The 23122-nt window shown below is 36.2% G+C and overlaps 1 protein-coding gene across 1 annotated transcript; it reads left to right on the top strand.

Annotated features, from left to right (window-relative positions):
* The first annotated feature begins 3339 nt into the window (after positions 1–3339).
* Positions 3340–22334, top strand: LOC113098251 (RCC1 and BTB domain-containing protein 2-like). Its single transcript, XM_026263265.1, has 12 exons — positions 3340–3494; positions 4017–4148; positions 8283–8433; positions 11486–11652; positions 13396–13554; positions 13825–13932; positions 15388–15530; positions 17534–17724; positions 18667–18793; positions 19623–19762; positions 19976–20106; positions 21535–22334. Exons 2-12 carry the CDS (start codon positions 4023–4025, stop codon positions 21673–21675), a joined length of 1584 nt encoding a protein of 527 aa, XP_026119050.1. The 5' UTR covers positions 3340–3494; positions 4017–4022; the 3' UTR covers positions 21676–22334.
* Positions 22335–23122: the final 788 nt, after the last annotated feature.

Genomic DNA, 23122 nt, shown 5'->3' with positions numbered 1-23122 from the left:
TTAAAAAGTATGCAAAGAGAAATTGTTGGAGGATGTTTTGTAATACACTAGGCCCTGAAACTCCTGTAAGGCAATTTTGGTCAGCTCTACTTAGAATGTCAGGGTCAGGATAATAGAAAATTGGATAAGCCTTTCAATGGGGGTAACCGGCTGTTTGTTTTCAACTGTTTAGAACACGTGAAATAAAGTGCGTGCATCCTTAATAAAACACCCCTCACAAAGGCCCCCTGCAGTGAATCCATTTGTTTTTATAAGATAAATATCCAGATTTAAAACGTAATAAACACTTTTTTTCTCACTTCTGCTGACTGTGGGGAACCAGATGATTATGGTGAAGGAGTCCGTTGATATTCGGAATGGTTTTAGAAATGGAAGGTCTACAATGGAATCAGATGCAGTGTTGGATCAGGATATTAAAGGAGAATTGGCAATAAAGAAGTAGTAGTTAGTATTTTCCTGGATATTGAGAAAGCATATGATTCTTAGTAGAAGGAAGGATTGATGGTTAATATTTTTGATTGAGGAGTTTGGGGAAGAATGTTTTCTTAAAAGGACAATTCAAGTCAAGGTTGGTAGTGTTAGTTCAAAGATTGTGGAAATAGTGAATGGAATCACACAGGGAAGTGTTATCAGTCCAGTGTTATTTAATATACTGATTGATTATATCTGGCTCGACTTCCATCAAGCACAATCAAACCTCTACAAATGATTCAGAATGCAGCTGGTCAGATTAGTCTTCAACAAGAGCCCATGTTACAACTCTCTTTATCTCCTTGCACTGGCAACCGGTTGAGGCTCGCATCAAGTTCAAGACACTGATGCTTGCATATAGAACAGCCACAGACTCAGCACCTGCCTACTTCCACTCACTATTAAGTATCTACATCCCCTCCAGAAGTCTGATATCTGCTAATGAATGACGCCTGGTGGTACCATCACAGAGAGGCTCAAAATCACTTTCCAGAACATTCTTGTTCACCATTTCTGGCTGGTGGAATGATCTTCCCACCCCTATCTGGAATGTAGAATCCCTGACAATTTTCAAGTGACAGCTAAAAAATCATGTCTTTTAAAACTACTTGGCTTCATCGTAAAAAGCTAGACATTGAAAAAAAGATAGACATTGTTCTAGCTTGTATTTGAACAATGTCTAAAACGTAGTATTACAAGTGTTTCCTAAGTCTGTTTGCATCTTTAAGAAGATTCACTTTATGTATCCTTTAATTGTAAGTCGCTTTGGATAAAGGCGTCAGCAAAATGACTAAATGTAAAAGTAAATATCTTTGACAAAACGGAGAGAGGATTTGGGCTTTCTTTTATTTGCAGATGATGGGGTCATTTGGCAAAGGGGGCATAATGTAGGGTTTGTTTTAAAACAGATTCAAAGAATGTTAGTGTTGGTGGAGGAATGGGAGGTACATGGGGATTTAAAATTTTGGCATCTAAGACAAAACATTTGATATTAGGAGGTTGAGGCTTTTAAATTTTTGGGTGTTTGGTTTGAAGAATGTATGACTTGGGCTGCACATGTAAATAAGATTGTAGAGAAGTGTGAAAAGGTTTTGAATGTTATGAGAAGTCTAGCTCGATGCGAACGGGGGACAAATAGGGAGACTTAATTACTAATTCATCAGGCCATGATCAGGTCCATTATTGATTTATAGGTTAAATTGGTAACACTTTAGAATAAGGTTCCATTAGTTAATGTTAGTTAACTACTTTCATTAACATGAACTAAGCAAGAACAATCCTTCTACAGCATTTATAAGTCTTAGTTCATGTTAATTTCAACATTTACTAATGCATTATTTAAATCAAAAGTTGTGCTTGTTAACATTAGTTAATGTACTGTGAATTACCATGAACTAACAATGAATAACTGTATTTTCATTAACTAACATTAACGAAGATTAATAAATACAGTAATAAATGTATTATTCATTGTTTGTTCATGTTAATTAATACATTAACTAACATTAACTAATGGAACCTTATTCTAAAGTGTTACCGTTAGATTTAATGCAAATAAGTGCTTTAAGGATTTATTGTGGGGCCTTCAAAACTTCCCCAGTTTCAGCCTTGCTTATTGAAATGTGAGAAATGCCCTTATTAAAGCGGATTAAATTGGGACAACAATACTGGGTAAAACTTGGTACTGTATATATAATTATACATATCCAGCAAGGTGTATATATATATATATATATATATATATATATATATATATATATATATATATATATATATATATATATATATATATATATATATATATTTTTTTTTGTAAATCAGTGGGCCAAGAAGATGGGATTAGAAAAGGAGACATTGCAGAGTATATAGGATGGTTACCTATGCCATATTGGGTAATGCCAGAGTTGAAAATTCAATTTGCATTTCTTCAGGAAAAAAAAATAAGAGGGAGGTCATACCAAGATTAGTGATATCTTAATCAGAGTAGTATAATCATTTTTACAGATGGGTTTAGAGATCCAGTTAATAGGAGAGCTAGTTTTGGGGTGTATGTGGAGAAACTAGGGTTGTAAATTGGTGGACATATGTTAAATGGAAGCTCTGTTCTTACTGCTGAGTTAATGGCAATTTTATGGGCTTTATGGTGGATTGAAGAAGCCAGAAGTTTTTATTTGTTCTGACTCAGGAGCAGCTCTGGAAACTTTAAGAGCAGGAACATCTAAAGTTCGACCTGATATTGTAAATTACATCTTGAGTGTTTTTTAGTGTTGGGTTTGCTTGCAATATCACTTTCTGTTGGGTGCCTCCATGGGTTTGCTGGGGTAGGGAATGAGCCGGCAGATTATAGTGAAGGAGAGTTTAGGAAAAGGAATAGATATCCATGTATCCATGGTGAGGATGGAATGTAGGGAAATTGGAGAGCTTAATGAAAGAATGATAGGGAGAATGGGAAAAGGAAATCAAGGGTAGACATTATTTTTCTATTAAACCTAAAGTTAGGAATATATGTTTTTGTACTTGTCCATCCCGTAGACTTAAACTAGATTGAGGTTGGGGGACTGTGGGTTAAATTAGTTTTTGTATATTGTAGGAAAGCATATTTCTGGAATATGTGAATGTAGGGAAATTGAAACAGTAGGTCATGTTTTCTTGGAACATATGAAGTATAATGTATAAAGAAAAGCACTTTTTGATAAATTGGCAGAACTTGGAGTTTAGGTGTTCTGTTACTTCTTTGTTTAAGATTCAGTGATAAGCGATAAGCATAAACTGATCTCTGAGGCAGTTTCCGTTCTTGCATAATACAGGAATGTATATAATGTAATAATTTAGTTTATACTTTGACCTATGGAGGGCAGTAATACGCTTAGTAGCGTCTACACTGCCGGAAAGATATAAGAAGAAGAACACTGGACACATCTCCGCTATCCTCACTCGTATTCATGCAAAACTGACCGTTTTACCATCCCTACATCATCCTCTGACACCAGGAATGAAGACTTGGGAGTTTAAGTTAACACACGGTAAACATTTAGAGAGTTTATAATGTAAAACCTCGCGCTGATATTGGATTAACACTTCTCCATGACGTCAGTCTATGCAGCCGGCTAACATCAGCTAGCAGATTTACAAATTCAAATATGTTATATTAGCTGCTATTCAGCAGTACATCGTGTAGTTTAACATCTTAGAATGAGGCTTGTGCAGACTTTTTGACTGTTTTTATTTCTTATGAATGTAAACGATAGTTAGTTTGTTAGCTAACTAACAGCTGAGTGACAACCATAGACTGTATAACAACACGCCCGTTTATTTAAGTTATGCTTTCTAGACCTGACTGCGTTAGATGTTTGATTACAACTATTATTGAAGAGTTTGTTGTTTGGTCAAATATTATTTATTTTCTTTGTAAGTATTTCTTTTATTTAAAACTAACAAGTGTAGCAGCGACATTACTTCAGCAAATGTTACATGCATTAAAAATTCTAATTTGAGATGCAGGCAGCTAATGCTTTCTTAATGTGAGTTTATGTGTTCAATCACAGAGTAGTATGCTGGACGTGGGAAAGTGGCCGGTGTTCGCCCTCTTGCCCCCTGAAGAACTGCGGCTCATCCGTCAAGCCTGTGTGTTCGGTACTGCTGCAAATGAGGCTATCTATGTTACCGTCAGTGATGAGGTAAAAGCTTTTATTGGACCAATAAGTGAATAAGTGACGTGACGTACAGCGAAGTATAGTGACCCATACTCAGAATTTGTGCTCTGCATTTAACCCATCCAAAGTGCACACACACAGCAGTGAACACAACACACACACACCCGGAGCAGTGGGCAGCTATTTTTATACTGCGCTGCCCAAGGAGCAGTTGGGGGTTCGGTGCCTTGCTCAAGGGCACCTCAGTCTTGATATTGTCGGCCCAAGAATCGACCCCACAACCTTAGGAGCCAAACTCTCTAACCACTAGGCCAGTGGTTCCCAACCTTTTTCAACTCGCGGCCCACACAACCAAACACATATGTTTGCGCGGCCCACTTCAAAAAAATTAACTGACCCCGCTATTGTTGGGTTAATAACTTAGTACTCAGAAGCTAGATTTTAAACTATATTTATTGAATAAATTAGGGCTGTGCGATATGGGCAAAAAAAACAAAAAAAACTATCGCGATTTTTTTTGATCAATTTTGCAATTGTGCTTTTACAGTCATAAATGCATTCAGGATTAATTTGAAACATATTTCCAAAGAAAACCAATCAGAGCTTTATCAAAAAGTTGTAACATCTCTAGAACAGACACAAGTCAAAATTATCACTATAGTGAAGATGTAAAAAAATGTATAGACTTGTGGCAAAAAATAAAAATATGGCTTTTTTGCCATGCATTGTTCATAGAGCTCATTAATTGTAGCGGTGCCTCAGGTGTTTGCAGTGTGTATACAGTATGTGTATGCGGTCAGCAGTGAGAGCGCATAAATATAACGCGAAAGCACATTAAAATAATGCACGAGTGCGAATCTCTCTGTTCGCAGCAGATTTCCTTTGCTCTGTCATAAAACCAGTCGTGCTTGCTCAGATACACGCTGCTTTGCGAGGAGAGAGTGTGCACACTTAAAACGTGTCTCCTCTCACTTAAACTGCATCCTGTTCACTAACAAATTCACTCTATGCTCATGTGTTAGACATGAATTATTTTCGCACGTTTTTATTTCTAGCCTTTTACCGCAGTGAGAACGCTCTGATCCGTCAACATTGGCTCAGAAAAGTGTGTGAAAAGTGTGTGAACCTGGAGTTAGGCATATGCGCACGCTCAAATCGTGATTTTAGGACGTTTTCTTTTAATCGCACAGCCCTAGAATGGACTGGAAATGAACAGAAAATAATTGGCGGCCCACCTGTAGTGGGCCGCGGACCACAGGTTGAAAACCACTGCACTAGGCCATGACTTTCCCCATTTATAGATGAACTGTAAATGAGCACAGATCCTCGCTGGAAATTGTTCATTAGGTTGGCTGGAGCTCTTGCTCTCTCACACACATCAGGACTCAATAATAAGGATGCTTCAGTAAGAATGGCCTTGGTGACCATAACTATTTTTTTCCTTTAAAAAACAAATTTTACCTTTATTTTTCTTATAATTATTTTATTTGTATATAAATATATGTATATATGTCACTAAAACAAATTACTTGTATGCGCAAACATACTTGGCAATAAAGCTCTTTCTGATTATATATATGTGTGTGCGTGAGTGGAGTCCGTCAAAAATTTTGTCAGGGAAAGTAAAAAAGCTACAATAAAAAAATATACATTTTGAGCCATTCACATATGTACTGTTAGGAAAGAGATGGCAGTCAAAGGCAGAGTGATCTTGGGTTTTTGATAAGCAGATAGAACATGGCTATATTTAGGCCTGTAATACTAACAAAAGCCTGGTTTGCTTCCTGAGAGAAGCTCTGGTGCACGTCCTGAGCCTGGCTCTTTCATGTGTTTTTTTTTTTAACCACAATAAAACATAGATAGCAATTAAGGTACCATTTATCTTTTCAACAAAAGCTTTCTCATAAAAAAAAAAACCTCTCACTCTCATTTTATCTCATGTACATACTCTAAGAAAGGATCAAGTGCCAAACTGAAAGCACAAAGTGTTTTTAAGAATGCTGTGTAAACAGAATTGTAGTTATGTAGAAGGAGCGGTTAGAGTTGAGCTTCGAGAGGCTGATTGCTGCTCATCCAAATCAGATTTTAAAACCAGAATGATCTGTTCTGTAAATATACACAGATGGACTTCATAGTTAAATGATAGTCTGTGGCAGAATGAACTATAAGGCTGTCAAAATGTACACATTAATTGTGATATTATTGTTATTATTATAATTAGTTTTTTCAGTCTAACGCATAATTTTTATTTTATTTTATTAATGCAGCATCTTTTTTATTATTCCTTTGGCTAGCGTTACAGTAAACCATATGAACAAGCTATCAAGCTAGTTTATGTGAATACAGTTTATAGTTTATGTGAAGATTAAGTTAACTTAAATTATTTTTCAGATCCTTTTAATTATTAAAAAATGACTTTCATTTATACAGTAATGTTGAATTGCTATAATAAATGGCTAAAATGAGGGAAAATGCATTTAATAGAGACATCAGTATAAATATTGTTATCAGTGATACTGGTCTTCATTAGTAATAGGCTATTTAGTAAAAAGATGCCATTAAAAACATATTTAAAATGTAAACCATATTTATGTTCTTTCTACATTAATTTGGAGGTTCAGTGTGAAATTGACAATATTAATGTACATATAATATAGTAATCACATATATTAATATGTGATTACAGAAAAAATATTTTATTGTTTTAACCCTTGTGCGGCCCTCATTTGAGAGTCACACTCAGGGTCTTCACGGTCATAAGTGACCGGACACCTAAAATGTAACTTTTTTGCCCCCCAGTAAAATCAGTGGAATATATTTTTATTCAATAATATTTTTTCTTTTTTCTTTTGTATTTTGAGAAAATTTTAAGGTATTAATTCATATTTATGCAATAATTATGAACAATTTTTCTCATAGAAAATAATACATAATTTTTTTTTTCTAATTTTTCTAAATTATTTTCGAATTAATGTTGTATTTCAGATTAAACCAGAGACTAAGCCATTCAAATACATTTTTTTTGAAGATTTTTTAGCGCCACCTGGTCAGAGCAAAGAAAGAAAAACATGTAAGTGCATGGTGCAACCACTTATTACCAGTATAGGAATCTATAGAGAGGCTTGTGAATTCCCTTATTGTTTTTAGACATAATTGCTTACTCATATTAAGTAGTGGACTTGAATATATATTAATACATTCTAAAGAGTACTTTTTGTATATTTTTTTATATTTCTTCTGTTATAAATAATGATTTCATGCATTATTTGCATTAGTTTTTGCATTATGATTGCAATCAAACCTGTACATATTGTTCAGTGGCACAGAGCTCCTGCAAAAAAATAAAAAATAAGAATCCTCAGAATGGTGCAAAGGACCAAGTCTGAGTTTCTAAGTGCACTGACAAACCCAAGAGGCAGCGCTTGCTTCTCATCGCTGTTTTACAGACAGCAGGTCATAGGTGTGTGCGTGTGTGCGCGCGTGTGTGCGCGCGCGTGTGTGTGTGTATGTGATTATTTAGAGTGTCATACCTTCACTGCTGTTAGATTTTCTCTGCATTATGACTGAATTATTGAATGGATTTCACATTCTCAAAACTTTGCTCTGTGTTACAGACACAGTAGTTCATAGGTGTCTATGTGTAAGTATGTGTGTGTGTGTGTGTGTTTGTGTGTGTGTGTGTGCATCTGTGTGTGATTGGATGTGTCAATATCACACTCTTGATGTTTTATAGTGTCATCCCTTCACTGCTGTGCACTTTTTTTCAGTTTTGTGATCGATTTGTAGATTGTGTACACAAATATTCTCTGAATTGTTGTATTTTTGTCTATTTCCCATTCATTTCCTATGGACGGTCATTTTTGACCGAAGACCATGAGTGTTACTATTTTTTTTACGCCCACTTAGACTGTTCGAATCATGCCCTCAATTTTTTTGTGTGTTCACACCCCAAATGCCATGAAGGTCACCGCATTTCATATCATTCCGATGAAGCTGTGATTTTTAACATTTCAAAACGTAAAATATTCCGGTCAGAAATGACCGAAGACCGCACAGGGGTTAAATCAATTGACAGAACTTACTGTAATTAAATATAATATAAATGTAATGAAAAGTTCTTGTCAAGTTGTAAACCACCTAAATTATGTCTGCCCACAGGTATTTGCACTGGGGACGAACTGCAGTGGCTGCCTGGGGCTTGGGGACATGCAGAGCACCATTGAACCCAGACGAATAGACATCTTGTGTGGGAAGAAAATTGTGTCTTTGAGCTATGGCACAGGGCCACATGTAGTCATCGCCACGGCAGGTTAGACAAACTTTTGACATGAAACAAAGGCAATGATTTGGTATTTTACTGTACCAAATCATTTTGGTTGCAGGATGGCAAAATTAGAAATCCTTCTATGGTGAAAACTCATGAATATTATAGTTTTTTTTTTTTTATCAAAAATATACATTATCGTTATAAATTATTGTGCAGCCCTAATGTCAGGGGTCAGATATTATAATACATGATTTGGACATTCCCTGTACCCATACATTCCTATATTTATTGTAGTTTATCAAGATCCTTGAGGAACTGGGTGTGATCTGAATTTGTAAATTATAAGAAAAACTGAAAAACATGGTTTTTACATGAAAGATTGTGTTAATGGCATTTCAGTTTTTATTGTGGCTGCACATTATCACTGAAGTTTAATCTTCCATCTACTGTTTATGGGTCTTGAGATTACATCACAGAATTTAATGGGAGATGTATTACACCTTCAGACATGATTTGGCTGACTTGACCATGTATCAGATTAGGCCTGTGTAAGTGTTTATCCATTTAATACAATGGCAATAGCAATGATAACACCTTAAAGTTGTAATTTTTATTTCTTGTTTCACTTGGAAATGCACCACGATATGGAAGTAAAGTTGGTCACAACGTCCATTTCATGCCAACTATAATATAGGAGTGGGTGATCTGCAGATTTTATATCAAGATGTCCATCTACTTTTCAAGCGAATTGTATAGATCATAATCGTTTATTTCCTTATAGTGATGTTAAAACTACTACAACGACTGGCTACTAGATGGCTGTGCTGATTGGTCAAATTGTGTCAGTTGTTTCTATCATGTGTCTTTAATGCAGGGATCCTCAAATATGTCCCACTAGATCCACTTTCCTGCAGAGTTTAGCTCGATCCCTAATCAAACACACCTGAGCATGTGTTTGTCAGGATCATTGTGTCTTCAGGATCAGTGTCTTCAGTATCATAAAAAAAATCAAAGGTAGGTTTGATCAAGGTTGGAGCTAAACTCTGCAGCACATTGTTCCTCTAGGACAAGATTTGAGGAACCCTGCTTTAATGTGTGTTGTTTTAACATGAGCTAGCTGTGAGCTAGCTAGGCTGTGCCATGATTCAAATATTAGATTCGATTTTGAATTTGCCTTCCAACGCTTATGAAACAAGACAATCAAGATAATAAATTCCAATCCTTTTCATTTAAATCGGTGTGCTTTCAGATTTCAGCGCCGTCCTGCAGATTAATCTCCAAAACTAATAAAAAACACCTGAACCAGCTAATCAAGCTAATATTTTGTCAGTGTTACTTGATAATTACAGTCAGGTGTAATTACAAGGTGTGTTTGAGCAGGGTTGGAACTGAAGATGGTTGGAGATCCCTGGCCTGGTCAAATTATGATCCCTGGTCAAATTATGAAACATGACTGATGTTGAATGCAGTCTACTGCGGGACATGTTTTGTATAAAAAATAAATAAATAAAAAAATAAAAGTAAAATTATTAACTCTTTAATGTTTTACAGTACTTTAAATCTGTGAAACAGAGCTTACACTGTTCCCCAAGCATTTTCTGTGCACTCATGAGTAGAGGTGGGCGATACTGCAAAATTTGGTAAACAGCGTTTGCTCAGGATTGTAGAGGTACTGTCTATGGGTAGAAGACTCGAGCAAAGTATAATGAACGTAGATGAGAGATATTTAAATTAAAATATCGATTCAATTACAATTGTATCGATCCGATACCAATACCAGTGTTGGCATCGATACTATCGATATTTAGATCGATCCGCCCACCCCTACTCATGAGACTGAGCTGAACAAGGATGAGCAAAGTATGCTTAGGGCTTCAGATGCTTGCGTAAATGTCAAATACACACAAATATAAAAAAAATAAATACCTCAAAATGTCAGCCTTGATGAATATTCACATAAACACAGTAATTTATGTCTTAAGTGAATATAAACAGTTGGGAAAGAAATCAAATGCAAATCAGATATTGTCTTGGCTCGGGGGTATCATAAATCATATGTTATCTTATCAAGCATGTGGTCCGAATTTTCCCGCTCTTGCAGGGTATAATTATGGACAATAACTGTTCTAATGGTGTTAATGTTGAAAGCTATTCAGTGAAAGGGTTGGTTATCTTGCTTCTGACTTGTGGCACTAGGAATTGATTTACAATATCCTGTTGCCTTTCTGAGGAATTTGGCTCCTCATATTTCAATCATAGTCCTGATCGAATATTTAACTTGTCTGATTCGGGTCTGATACGCTACAGTAGTCTATATAAGATACATCGATTTGGTCTTCAAGCCAGACCTGCTGCTTTCGTTGTCATTACTGTTAAAGACAGAGAAAATCACTCACTGCTCTTAACAAAATTCTTTTGTAAATTTAATAAGAATCTGTGTAAATTTAATTCATACAGTGAAGACTACGCAGTGTTTTAACTGATTGTTTAATTCAGTAATGTGCTTTAAATTTTGCAAATAGATAAGTCCACAGGCTTGTTCCAGTCTGGATATTCTAGATAGTACATCTCAAAATTAGGAAGATCGGAATTCAGATTGTGGATTTTTTCGCCCACCACTACTGTGGTAAAACCTTCAGGAGGACCTTTTAAAGCACTTATTAGGATTAACGGAAAATTTATGTTTTCTGAGGACAAATGGCAAGAACTAAAATAGTCAAAAACAGTCTGATTTGGAGGTTTGTAACAGGAAAAATATTCTATGTGTCACGACATGAGTTTTGGAGAACAAAATGTTTTCTTACCTGATAAACATCAAATGGTTCATTTTCCACAAAAGTAAAAATTGAGGTACAGCATATGTTTTAAGATGATCAGCATTACGTCTGTGTCTTTGATTAAATCACTTATGTCAACTGTTCAAGTTACATTTTATACTCCTCAAAGCCAGTTTCAAATTTCATTTGTTATTGTTAATTTAGGCCTTGTATATTAGATTCAAGATCTGCTTTTCCATTATTTCTCTCTCCGAAACAAACACTTGAGTCAAAGATTTGTCATTCTCAGATCTGTATCGTGTCTTCTGTGTTTGTAGATGGAGAAGTATATTCCTGGGGTCACAATGGCTACAGTCAGCTGGGTAATGGCACCACTAACCACGGCCTTATTCCTGCCTTGGTTTCCACCAACCTCATCAGCAAGAGGGTGACAGAGGTGGCCTGCGGCTCTCACCACACCATAGCCCTCACCACAGAGGGAGAGGTAAAAAAGAAAAATATTTAATCGCATAATTGTCTGCGATTGTTTTGCACAAAACTAATAATGCTGTATTGTGCACTTTTTTTCATTTAAAAGTACTCCTGTATGAACAAAAGTAAAATAACATTTGGTTTGTAAACGCTTTAAACTAATTATTTTACAGTTATTATTTTCTTGTAAATCTTAACTTATAAAATTAATGTAATTAAATTTAATATAAAATAAGCTATTTGTCACTGCCAGGACATTAACGTTTTTATAGAAAATATTTAATAGTTTGTTTGTAGAAAAAAAAAAGTTATGCTTAGAGTCCAGAGCCTTGATCATAACATTATAACAGTCATCTTCTGAGTAGAGACCTGTGTGATGCCAATGTTTTCTGTCATAGCTATGCAAAGATTTGATTTAAAAAATCGTATCATAGCTATTAAACTATTTCTTGTTAAGCTCAGGTTGTTTAAATCTGTATTTAACCTCATAAGGATCTCAAGGCATAAAGAGGTGGAAAAGTCTGATTCTGTGGTGACTATGCTTTAAATTATTACATTATTATAATTTAAATTCAAGTGATGAAGAATTTTGAAAGTCTGACAGTTTTCAGTGTTGAGTACTACTGTAAGGTTAACTCCTGGTTTAAATGTTCGAAAAGGATTAATAGTAGAAAACATTCATTAGAAAATTTGAAAGGTAATCAGATGTAATCGTTTACATTACTTTAATAAAGTACTTGAAATAGTAACACTACTTATTATATTTTAAATAGGGTAACTTGTAATCTGTAACCGATTACATTTCGAAAAGAAACTTTCCTAAAATTGTGCAATAGCTTCTTGTCAATCCACCGCTTCACCCTTAACAATATGGGACGATTTTCACATTGGTCTGAACAACAGCAGACAGGCTTATTGAAAATGCAAATTCATTCTTTGCCAGCAGGTGCATTGACATTGAAACATGCAGCACTCATTTTTATTAAATGAAATCATAGTGTTTTTAAGTTTAATCTTAAATTTAAGTCCGGTGTAGACACCGTGTTGTACAGCACATATTTCTCTGGGTTAACATTAGATTGAGCGGCCATGTAAAGTTGCTAATACTTTTATGATAAGTCATATTTGGGGTTGATCGTGATAGGCTGTCCGATGTACCTATCCTATATTACCACATACACCACCCGAGCAGTTAATGATCTGTTAGCCACGGACTGCCTGAGTTCACCTGTGGAATTAATTCTTTTTTTTTTCTGTGACCAAGTGACTAATAAAATTTTTGGTTGACCAAGCCTCTTGTGGTCAACTAACATTTAGTCAACTATTAGGGGGCAGCCCTAAAATCAACTGTTTTATCTCTAGGGGAGTAGGAAAATAGTTTTCAATAAAAAAATAGTGGAGTGTTCCTTTTAAGACCTTGTTCCACTTTGCGTCGTGGCTGCATTACCACATAGGGACTGGGTGTCCAGTATTTTTCAATAATTCAATGGTCTGTTGTCAGTTATGCCTTACGTAATCGTTGGAAGCTAAAATCAAAACTAAAATTGTATTTATTGCACAGCCTTAAGCATAAGAGACTTCTTTCAGTCTATAAACATATACACACATACTGTATATGTACATCCTGGATATGTATAGATATCTTGCATTCAGATTACTTCATTTGTTTTTTGTTTTTTATACAGCCCTTCAGTTTATTAATTATCTTTTTTTTTTTTTTTGGTTCTGTTTCCTGTCATTTCCTGTCCTATCTTAGGTGTATGCTTGGGGATACAACAACTCTGGGCAGGTGGGCTCTGGATCCACGGCTAACCAGCCCACCCCACGCAGGGTCAGCAGCTGCCTGCAGAATAAGGTGGTGGTCAACATCGCCTGTGGACAGCTCTGCTCTATGGCCGTCCTGGACAATGGAGAGGTGAGTTTAAATTTACAAATAAGAGTTTAATCAAGAACTACAGATGACAATCAAAGAAATTTGAATAAAAAAATATTAAAGATATGTTATGTTTTCTCTACACAATAATGTGAATGAACACCACATCAGCTTAAGTGGCAAACTTAATTAAAAAACAAAAGCAAAATTATGCCACTGCCAAAACTTTTGGTCATGACTGTTGTTGTTGTTGTTGTTTGTAATTGTTGCTGTAATGAGCACTTGGTTTATCTCAAGGCTCTGTGTTCACAGACATACGGCTGGGGTTATAACTGCAATGGGCAGCTTGGTTTGGGAAACAATGGCAATCAGCAAACCCCCTGCCGGATCGCCGCCTTACAGGGAACCAACATCGTACAGGTGACAAACAAAGACTTCTGTGTATTAATCAGTAGGATATGGTGGGCTTCTGAAATGAGGTGGCTTTTGTGAGAGAGGGCTGAAAAACCGGGAAGACTAGGCAAATAGTCTGGTGACGTAGGTCTGCGCGCGTTTCTCAATACAAAATACGCTGATTTTGGATTTGCATCCTCAGTAGTTCAGACTTTGTGCATTCGACTCAGGAGCGTGATGTCCGCGACTACGCAAATCCGGTAATTCTGCAAACAGCAGCGTCTTGATAATATTAGTCAGCTCGCCTTGACTACTGCAATATATATAAAAATTATATCAATTTACCTTTTTTATTTTCATTTTAACATATAGATAAATTGAATACAGACCAAAGATAACCTGTTTATAAGTTTACCCAAAATGAATTTTATTTTATGTTGAACCACTACAGAGATGTCAGAGTAAGCAGCACATATCAGAAGGGCTAGCCGAGGTGAGGCTGTTTCTCAGTGGATAGATGATCACTGAGCTCCCGCTGATCGCGTGGAGCTGACCGTCTCCGAGATCGGCAAAACACATTTTTAAATAGGTGCTGTCTTTATAAATAAACCACAGATTTGAGTTTTAAACAACTGCATTTTCGCCTGAAATACTTTTAAAATTACATTTCATAACATAATAACAGTAATATTTTGAAAATGATCCGAATAAATGGTTATTCGCACTTCTAAGTTAAATCACAATGCTGCATGAACTCAACCAATCAGCATGTTTAGTGCCCTAGTGCCACCCCCGAAAGTTCTGGAACTTTGAAAAAGTACTACCTCACCAGCAGGGACTTTCTGAGGGGCAATTTTTTTTTTAGGAACTTTTAGTTCCTGGTTCCTGCAGTGGAAACACATCAAGTACCAGCCCAAAGTCCCTAGTTCCTGCGTTGGAAATGCGGCTATAGTCTAAATTTTATGTATACTTAATATATATATATATATATATATATATATATATATATATATATATATATATATATATATATATATATATATATATATATATATATATATGTGTGTGTGTGTGTATATATATATATATATATATATATATATATATATCTATATATATATATATATATATATCATGGATTGAATTATTATTACATTGAAATGCAGTTATTAATTTTTATATACTATTAGCTTTTATTTTTTAATTTCGATTTTTATTTTAATTATAAAATTAAAAAAACAGTGCTTTTTTGTGTTTTTGTCAATGTCTGTAACTTTTATTTGTTTTATTAATTTTAGTAATTCAACATGAACTTTTATTTAATTTAATTAAAACCACATAAATAGTAAAATACTACTCACATTTATCTCAATTACCCCGCATTCTTAAAAATATTTAGTTGCAGAATAAATTAATCTTGGATGACAGATATGCCAACAAATAACATGTTTCTATCATCCCTTAACTGTCTAATTTTTACAGGTGGCATGTGGATATGCACACACACTGGCTCTTACAGATGAAGGATTTATTTACTCTTGGGGTGCAAACTCATATGGGCAGCTGGGTACTGGCAACAAAAGCAACCAGGCTGTACCCACCCTCATCAATATGGACAAGGAGAGGTGATATTCAAATTGTAGCCTCCCATATGACTGAATTGATATGGAGGAAAATAATTTGTCATCTCACCTGGTTTTCTGTGCAGTTGAATACATGTGGGTGATATTTTGCACACAAAAAAATGTATACCCTTAGTTTCTTTCATGCATTTCGGGAACATTTACCAAAAACAATGAAACTGTGAAGAAAAAAGTAGGTCAAGTGAAGTATGTAGTCTACCGAAGTCACTTCACCAGAAACTCAATTGTGGCAAACTGAGAGAACTCTTCACTGACATTTGGGATTAGAAAAAAAAAAAAATTGTTTAGTTGTAACCATTTGAAATCAGGTTAAAACACTAAAGATAATCTATATTGGCGTATCTATCATTTTTTAATTCTTATGACTTGGAACAGAACATGCCCCACAGTTTTACAATGTCAGTTGAAAATACTAATTTACTTTTTAAAATTTATCAAATTGAATGTATATGGGTATATATAAAATAAACATTTATATCACAATATATAACAATCCGGCTCTAGACCAGTCATGTAGATTATAGATTCATCAGACTATAAAATGCATATTAAAGGGATACTCCACCCCAAAATGAAAATTTCATCATTAATCACTTACCCCCATGTCATTCCAAATTATCCAACAGGCTCCAGAGATTTTTACTTAATATGGATTAATCTAACAGCCTATCACATAGCAGAACTAAATGTGACAGCAGCCAGTCAGTGTTGCTAATAAGTCTGCATGTTCTGCTTGTCTCTCTGTAAATGAATGATGTATTTTGGTCTAGTACACAAACTCTAATGCATGTGATGCTCAAAGTGTTTTCATTATCTCAGTATATGAAGACATGAACACAAGAACTTCATCTCTAGAGCTCCTTTGTGGAAAGCTTGTGGAGCTTGTTAAACTCTTTCATTTGAGAAAGACTACCAGAATCAGAATCAGAATGAGCTTTATAGGCAGGTATGTTTACACATAAGAGGAATTTACGAGTGGGGAGGGTTGTAACAGTGGTTCGCTCAACACCGAGGCCAAAATGGTGCTGCGTTTCCACCATCGGGCCAGAAACTCCACTGCACTTCACTAAAACCCGCCCTTTACAGGTCTCTCAGGAACAACATCATGTGACTCCATCATTTGGTTTGTCATTGTAAGTTAGATGAGTCCTGGTACGAAAGCAGATGTTTTCACAGAAATTGATATAAGATGTTACGGTCTCTCGTCCATTTCAGTGGACGCAGTTTCAAAATTACTCTAATCAGTGAGGTCAAAAAAAGCTTGTAAATCCTGCTCCACTTCATTAGTCCATCTTTTTACAATCCTTAAAACAGGTTAAGCTGATTTTAGTTTCTGCCTGTAGATCAATATAAGCGGAACACTAAACCGTATAAGAGGAACACTAAACTGTAATCAGAGCGCCCCAAAACTGCCCATGGAATAGAGTAATATGCATCCTTTATTGTGGTGTAACCGTGATCCGATATATTACTGTCTCTGGTGGAACATGTGAGGTTTACCGTCAAAGACCGTACACGATATGTCTTCAGGATCTTCAAGACAAACTAAAAGTTAGGTTTAACTTGAAGAAATTATTACAAATTGTTTCAGACATGCTCTGACACAGCTGTCTTGCTACAACAGTTTGGCTTTAGTCAAAGTCACTCAGATCTTTATTCCTACCCATTTCTCCTGCACTAATACATTGACTACTTGAATGGATTTTTCATTTACCATATGAATTACCCAGACCTTCAAGTGATCTAGTCAGGAGATGATTAACAAAATTCACTTCACTTATGTTCAAAATGTTTTGGCTCATCAGAGTTTGTGTGTGAAAACATAGATCACTGTATGTGGTGGGTTGTTTACTGTCATTTCCTGCCAGATTTACGGTTTACCAATCAAAAATGGAATTTATATTTTATAATGAACATATAAAAAAAGCTAAAACATGCTTGATCATATAACAACACTATCTCTGTCACCCATTTGTCTCCTGCAGAATGGTGGAGGTTGCTGCGTGTCACACCAGTCACACATCAGTGGCGAAAACACAGAGTGGTCAGGTGCTGATGTGGGGTCAGTGTCGGGGTCAGGCTGTGGCCTACCCTCATCTCACACACTTCACCAGCACTGATGATGTTTTTGCCTGCTTTGCCACACCAGCAGTCACCTGGCATCTCTTGTCCGTGGGTAAGAGCATTATTCTGGCTACTTTTTCAGCAGCCTTGGTTTCTGAAGTATACCTTCAACTGGCTCTGAGATTAGTCAGTAAAAAAACACTTCATAGTTACGGATTTAAAACAAGGGAACGGATTAGTAAAACTAAAAAGGGCTCTAATTTACTGGAAAAAAGGAGAAGTGTATAACTGAAGCCTGGAGAGCTCCAAATTGGGATGGGAGCTCCAAGACAGGGTGTGGCTTTCTCTAGTTGACAGACAGATAGATGAAATGCATGCATGATTTCATTTGCCAATCCAGTTCAACGCAAACTCCTCCCAGCAGTTGATTCTAAAGATTTCATTGGTCCACTGTAAGCGAATCCATGCGTTTTGGTAAGATAAACATCCAGATTTTAAACATAATAAACACTTTTTTTTTCTAACATCTGCTGACTGTGGGACGCGGAAGACGTGTTTGTTTGTTTTTTTGTATTATCATATTGTATTGTATTATTGACTGTTCTAGTCTTCAATTGTTGTTTGAGGCACTTTTTGTTATCCTAGTATGAGCTTCTACTGTGGTATCAAGATTTCTATCAACAATAGTGAATTTTCACTAGTATTTAACATCTTAACATCATAGAAACCCTATTTCCAACAAAATATACTTAATATATAATTGCTATCATGAACAATAAGACTTTGGTCATCACTCATCTCTCTGGGGTGGACGAAAGGTTCTTAAAGCTGGACCAAATTTGGTATTAATTGAGAGTAACTCAAAACCAATGCTTTACTGTAAAATTTTACTTTCTATGGGGCAAAATATGATTTTACTGTAATTTTTACAGTACTTCTTGGTGCAATACAATAATGACAAAAAATTGATTTTGTTTTTACACTACTACTGCTTCACTTTGAGAGAATGTTGCTTTAAACAATGTATTATTTTTGGGCTTTTTCCACTTATTAGATGGAGATGACTACCTGACTGTTGCCCAGTCGCTAAAGCGAGAGTTCGACAGCCCAGAAATCTCTGACTTAAAGTTCCTGGTTGATGGGAAGAGTATTCACGTGCACAAAGCCCTTCTTAAAATCAGGTAAACTGAAACCTGCAATCATGTATTAGCATCTCCAAAGTCATTTTCTCAGTTTTTAGCCCTATTTTGTGTATATAAAGTAAAAATTGAGTTTTTCCTCAGTTGTGTAAACAGCATATGAAAATAATTTCTGAATTATCAACAAAAAATTGGGTTTTCCCCACTGGTGTCATTCCGTTGTTTAAATTAAAAACTTGGCAGCTGAAATATTTTGACACAAACATGTGCAGAGACATATTTGTGCATGTATAGATGAGTTGTGGATGAAGAATATTGCGTTCTAACATACACTTCATATTTGTGAACAAATGATTCTTCTGAGCTAAAAGCTGGTGCAAAAAACCTTTATAACTTTAAATACATTTACATTTAATCATTTAGCAGATGCTTTTATCCAAAGCGACTTACAAATGAGAACAATAGAAGCAGTCAGGTCAACAAGAGAACAACAACAGTATACAAGTGCAATGACAAGTCTCAGTTAGTATATCTAGTATAGAACGCATAGCTAGGTTTATATATATATATATATATATATATATATATATATATATATATATATATATAAATGAAAAGACAAGAAAAGGCAAAGTGCTAGTATTAGTTGGTTAAGTGCAGGCGAAAAAGATGAGTCTTTAGATGTTTCTTGAAAATGAGTAAAGAATTGCTGTACGAATTGAGATTGGGAGGTCATTTCCAGGAAAAGGTCCGTTAGAGTGATTTTGAACTCATTTACATTTACATACAAAAAAATTTAAATACAAAAAAATAAAAACATAAATAATGAATAGCATTAAAAATATATATAATTTTGTGGTTGTCTTGATAGGTGTGAGCATTTCCGAGCATTGCTGAACGAGACTGATGAAGAGACCATAGAGATTCATCAGTTCTCTTTTCTGGTGTATCGCGCATTTTTGGAGTACCTGTACACTGATACCATCAACCTCCCACCTGAGGATGCCATTGGTAAACTGCACAATTCATGACTGTAACATCCATGATCTGGGCTGAATTTTTTATTCCTTTTTTATCCACAAATATATACTCGTTTGAAATAGATATAGAGTCCAACATAAGACATTGAAAACCGTAATTACCCTGTAGAGCAGCACTTGAATATAAAAATGTCAGATTGATGTTGGTTGATGTTTATGGTCCTATGATCATTGAATTGTAAAGGTCTTCTGGATTTGTCCACATACTACCGTGAGAGCCGTCTGAAAAGACTTTGCCAGGAGACCATCAAGAGAGGCATCACAGAGGAGAATGCTATAACACTCCTTTCAGCTGCTGTCAAGTATGAAGCACGGGTGAGCATGCGCACACACATATTCAGTCATCCAAGTCATACAAGTCCTGTTCCAAATTTTAGTGAGATTAACATTAGCTTGTTTGTACTCCAATATATAAATATATTAGGAATGTACCAGTTGACGGGCCATAAATCGGTTTTTGGTCTTTTTTCGGCCGATTTTTCCGGAAGTGCGCCCGAATGCACATGCTATATTGTAAACGTTCGCTATGTCATTTGTGTGGAAGTTTTAAAAAATCTGTGCGCAGGACACAGGCAGCCGTTCAGAACTTGAAATGCAGAGCTTCATGTCTGAGGCACAGAAAGCAGGAAGTGATCAGCAGTTGGTGTAGTGCCGCACAAATAAGAGCTCCTTTTATGCGCGCACTAAAGCTGTGTGAGCATACTGTGCCGGTCCGCACCCTGAACACGAGTAGACCGTTAAGAGATGTTCAGCTCAACTTCTCACGTGTTGGATGAGAAACAAAATGGACAAAACTGTGACAAAACTATTTTTTTTTTTAGAACTTGCATAAACGTTTAAAAAGCCAGAAGTAAACATCAGTTCTCTATAAGATGATTATTTTTATTTTACCGTAAAATTACGTAGACTTAATTACATAGATTTAAAAAGAGGACCGATGTGTGCAGCACATTTTGTGAAGAACGACTGTTTCTTGTGAGAGTAGCCTACAATGCCGGTGTCTGTTTGTATAAAGTTGAGCAGTGCCAACTTTGCAAAGGCAGACTGGCGCTTATGACTCAGTCTTTAAGTATGTTTTTATATTTAAAGAATTTGCCACTGATGTTTCAAACGCAGTGCAGAGTAGCACTTGTTTGTCGATTTTTCCAGACATGGTTTTATGTTTACGCAGTGCGATACGCAACGCAACTCATAAAAACGCAGTATAAGTCATTATAATCAGTAATCATATCCCCACTGGATACAATGAATGCCTCGTTTCTAATAGGTTTTATTGGTTTTGTCTATCCTGCTGGGACACTGCATCACAGTAAGGTTGGGGCGTAAAATTTTCATCACATGCTTGAGGTATTCAGCCAATCACAATGCACTTTATAGCTGGCCAATCAGAGCGCACCTTGCTTTTCAGAACGATAAGCTTTGTAAAAATCGATGCGCTTCAGAAAGGCGGGGCATAGAGGAACAACAATAATGTACAATATGTGGAAAATAGTGTTGTTGTATTTTTCACCTTAAACTGCATAAACATTAAACCATAAGATAGCACTGTAACTAAAGGTAGCACGCATACAATGTTTAAAAATGTCTTAATAGGCAGCTCACTAGTTTTTGGAACGGAGCCCTAAACATGTGCATACATTTGTGGTTTTATTTACTATTCTCTAAGTCTTTAGTGGTGTTTCTCTTTCTCATTGAATCAGTCCAATGAGTCAATTTCTCATTGAATCCATTCTTCATGTGCAGGATTTGGAAGAGTTCTGTTTCAAGTTTTGTGTTAACCACCTGACAGCTGTCACCCAGACACAGGCCTTCGCTGACATGGACCACGATCTGCTGAAGAACTTCATCAGCAAAGCCAGCCGCTACGGGGCCTTCAAGAACTAACAGAAAGATATAGTCAAAGGAGGTATACTGGTTTGGCTCTGCAACATCAAGGCAAGTTATCCCAAATACCTCAGATGTGGAGTTAGAGGAGCCAAATTCTTGTGGTTCGAGTGTAAAGAAGTGGGAAAGGCCCTGGTTGCCCGTGTGCACTGGTTGTCTTCTGCGTCCCAGTGCCTTTAAATTACATGGCCACCTGAAGCCGTATTTAAGCAGAAGAATTCAAGACTGGAATCAAAGGGACCAGAAAATTCTGAAAAGATTGTATTGAAATAGCTAAACAAAAAGAAAGACTTCTGAGGTGCTTTATGAGCAAGGGATTCATCTATGCATAAGCAAAAGGGAAATCCATCTCATGTAAGAGATGGTTGATGGAGAAAGAGTTGCTTTTCTGTTACTGAACTATTGTATTTGGTCAAGACCATATTAATTTGCAATATATTTCCAGTCTTTAAATATACAACAGATTGGAAAAACAGCCAAACAGGTGATCCATCTCAAATACATCCATTATTACCCATTTGGGGCAGTCGTGGCCTAACGGTTAGTGTGTTGGACTTGCAATCCAAGGGTTGCAAGTTCGAGTCTCGGGCTGGCAGGAATTGTAGGTGGGGGGAGTGAATGTACAGCCCTGTCTCCACCTTCAATACAATGACTTGGGTGCCCTTGAGCAAGGCACCGAACACCCAACTGTTCCCCGGGCGTCGCAGCATAAATGGCTGCCCACTGCTCCGGGTGTGTGTTCATGGTGTGTGTGTGCACTTTGGATAGGTTAAATGCAGAGCACGAATTCTGAGTATGGGTCACAGTTGGGGGTTCAATGCCTTGCTCAAGGGCACCCAAGAACAAACTGAGACAGACTAATTCCAGAAGAACTGTGGCAATGTCTCCCAAGATGCTTCAAGTGTTTCTTCAGTGCTTTTGTTCCTGCAGACCGTGTGGTTAAGAAATGGTGCCGTCTGGTGGCGTTGATGCAAAATTAATCATGTACCCATATTGTGTCATTATTGATATCTTTCCATTGACACTGAACACTTTCTATTACTCAGTTAATCCAGGTTCCAGACAGAATTTTTTTTTAATCACTTATTATAACATCTGCCAAACAACCTAATCTTGAAATAGCACTTGAAACGATATATATACATACATAAATATAAATTCAGGTGTTAAACAAAATACCTGACATCAGAGACAGCTTTCACTCTCTCTCACAAAGTCACAACGTCTTCTCAATGGTCAGTTGATATAATCTACAGTCTGTTCATACTTGTTTACACAGTCAGGGTTTTCTGTTCTGTGGTAGATATTTCTACGTGATTTTCTACTTTAGGAACCCCATAAATGAGGGTCAGGAGTGGTAACCCTGCCTGATTGCCAAGAAAGGGTGTGTTAAATGTCCCCAAGTGGTCATGTTATAAATGGGGACTTCCAAAATGTAACATTTTAA

The sequence above is a fragment of the Carassius auratus genome, unplaced genomic scaffold, assembly GCF_003368295.1.
Source record: "Carassius auratus strain Wakin unplaced genomic scaffold, ASM336829v1 scaf_tig00216461, whole genome shotgun sequence".
Taxonomy (NCBI): domain Eukaryota; kingdom Metazoa; phylum Chordata; class Actinopteri; order Cypriniformes; family Cyprinidae; genus Carassius; species Carassius auratus.
This window is presented reverse-complemented; position numbering and strand designations above follow the sequence as displayed.

What these genes read in the sequence shown, in the direction of transcription:
- LOC113098251 (XM_026263265.1), top strand. Translation starts at nt 4,023, where the DNA reads ATGCTGGACGTGGGAAAGTGGCCGGTGTTCGCCCTCTTGCCCCCTGAA. An exon ending in TGTAGTCATCGCCACGGCAG is followed by an intron (nt 8,434 to 11,485) that starts GTTAGACAAACT and finishes CTGTGTTTGTAG; the next exon opens with ATGGAGAAGTATATTCCTGG. An exon ending in CTGTCAAGTATGAAGCACGG is followed by an intron (nt 20,107 to 21,534) that starts GTGAGCATGCGC and finishes CTTCATGTGCAG; the next exon opens with GATTTGGAAGAGTTCTGTTT.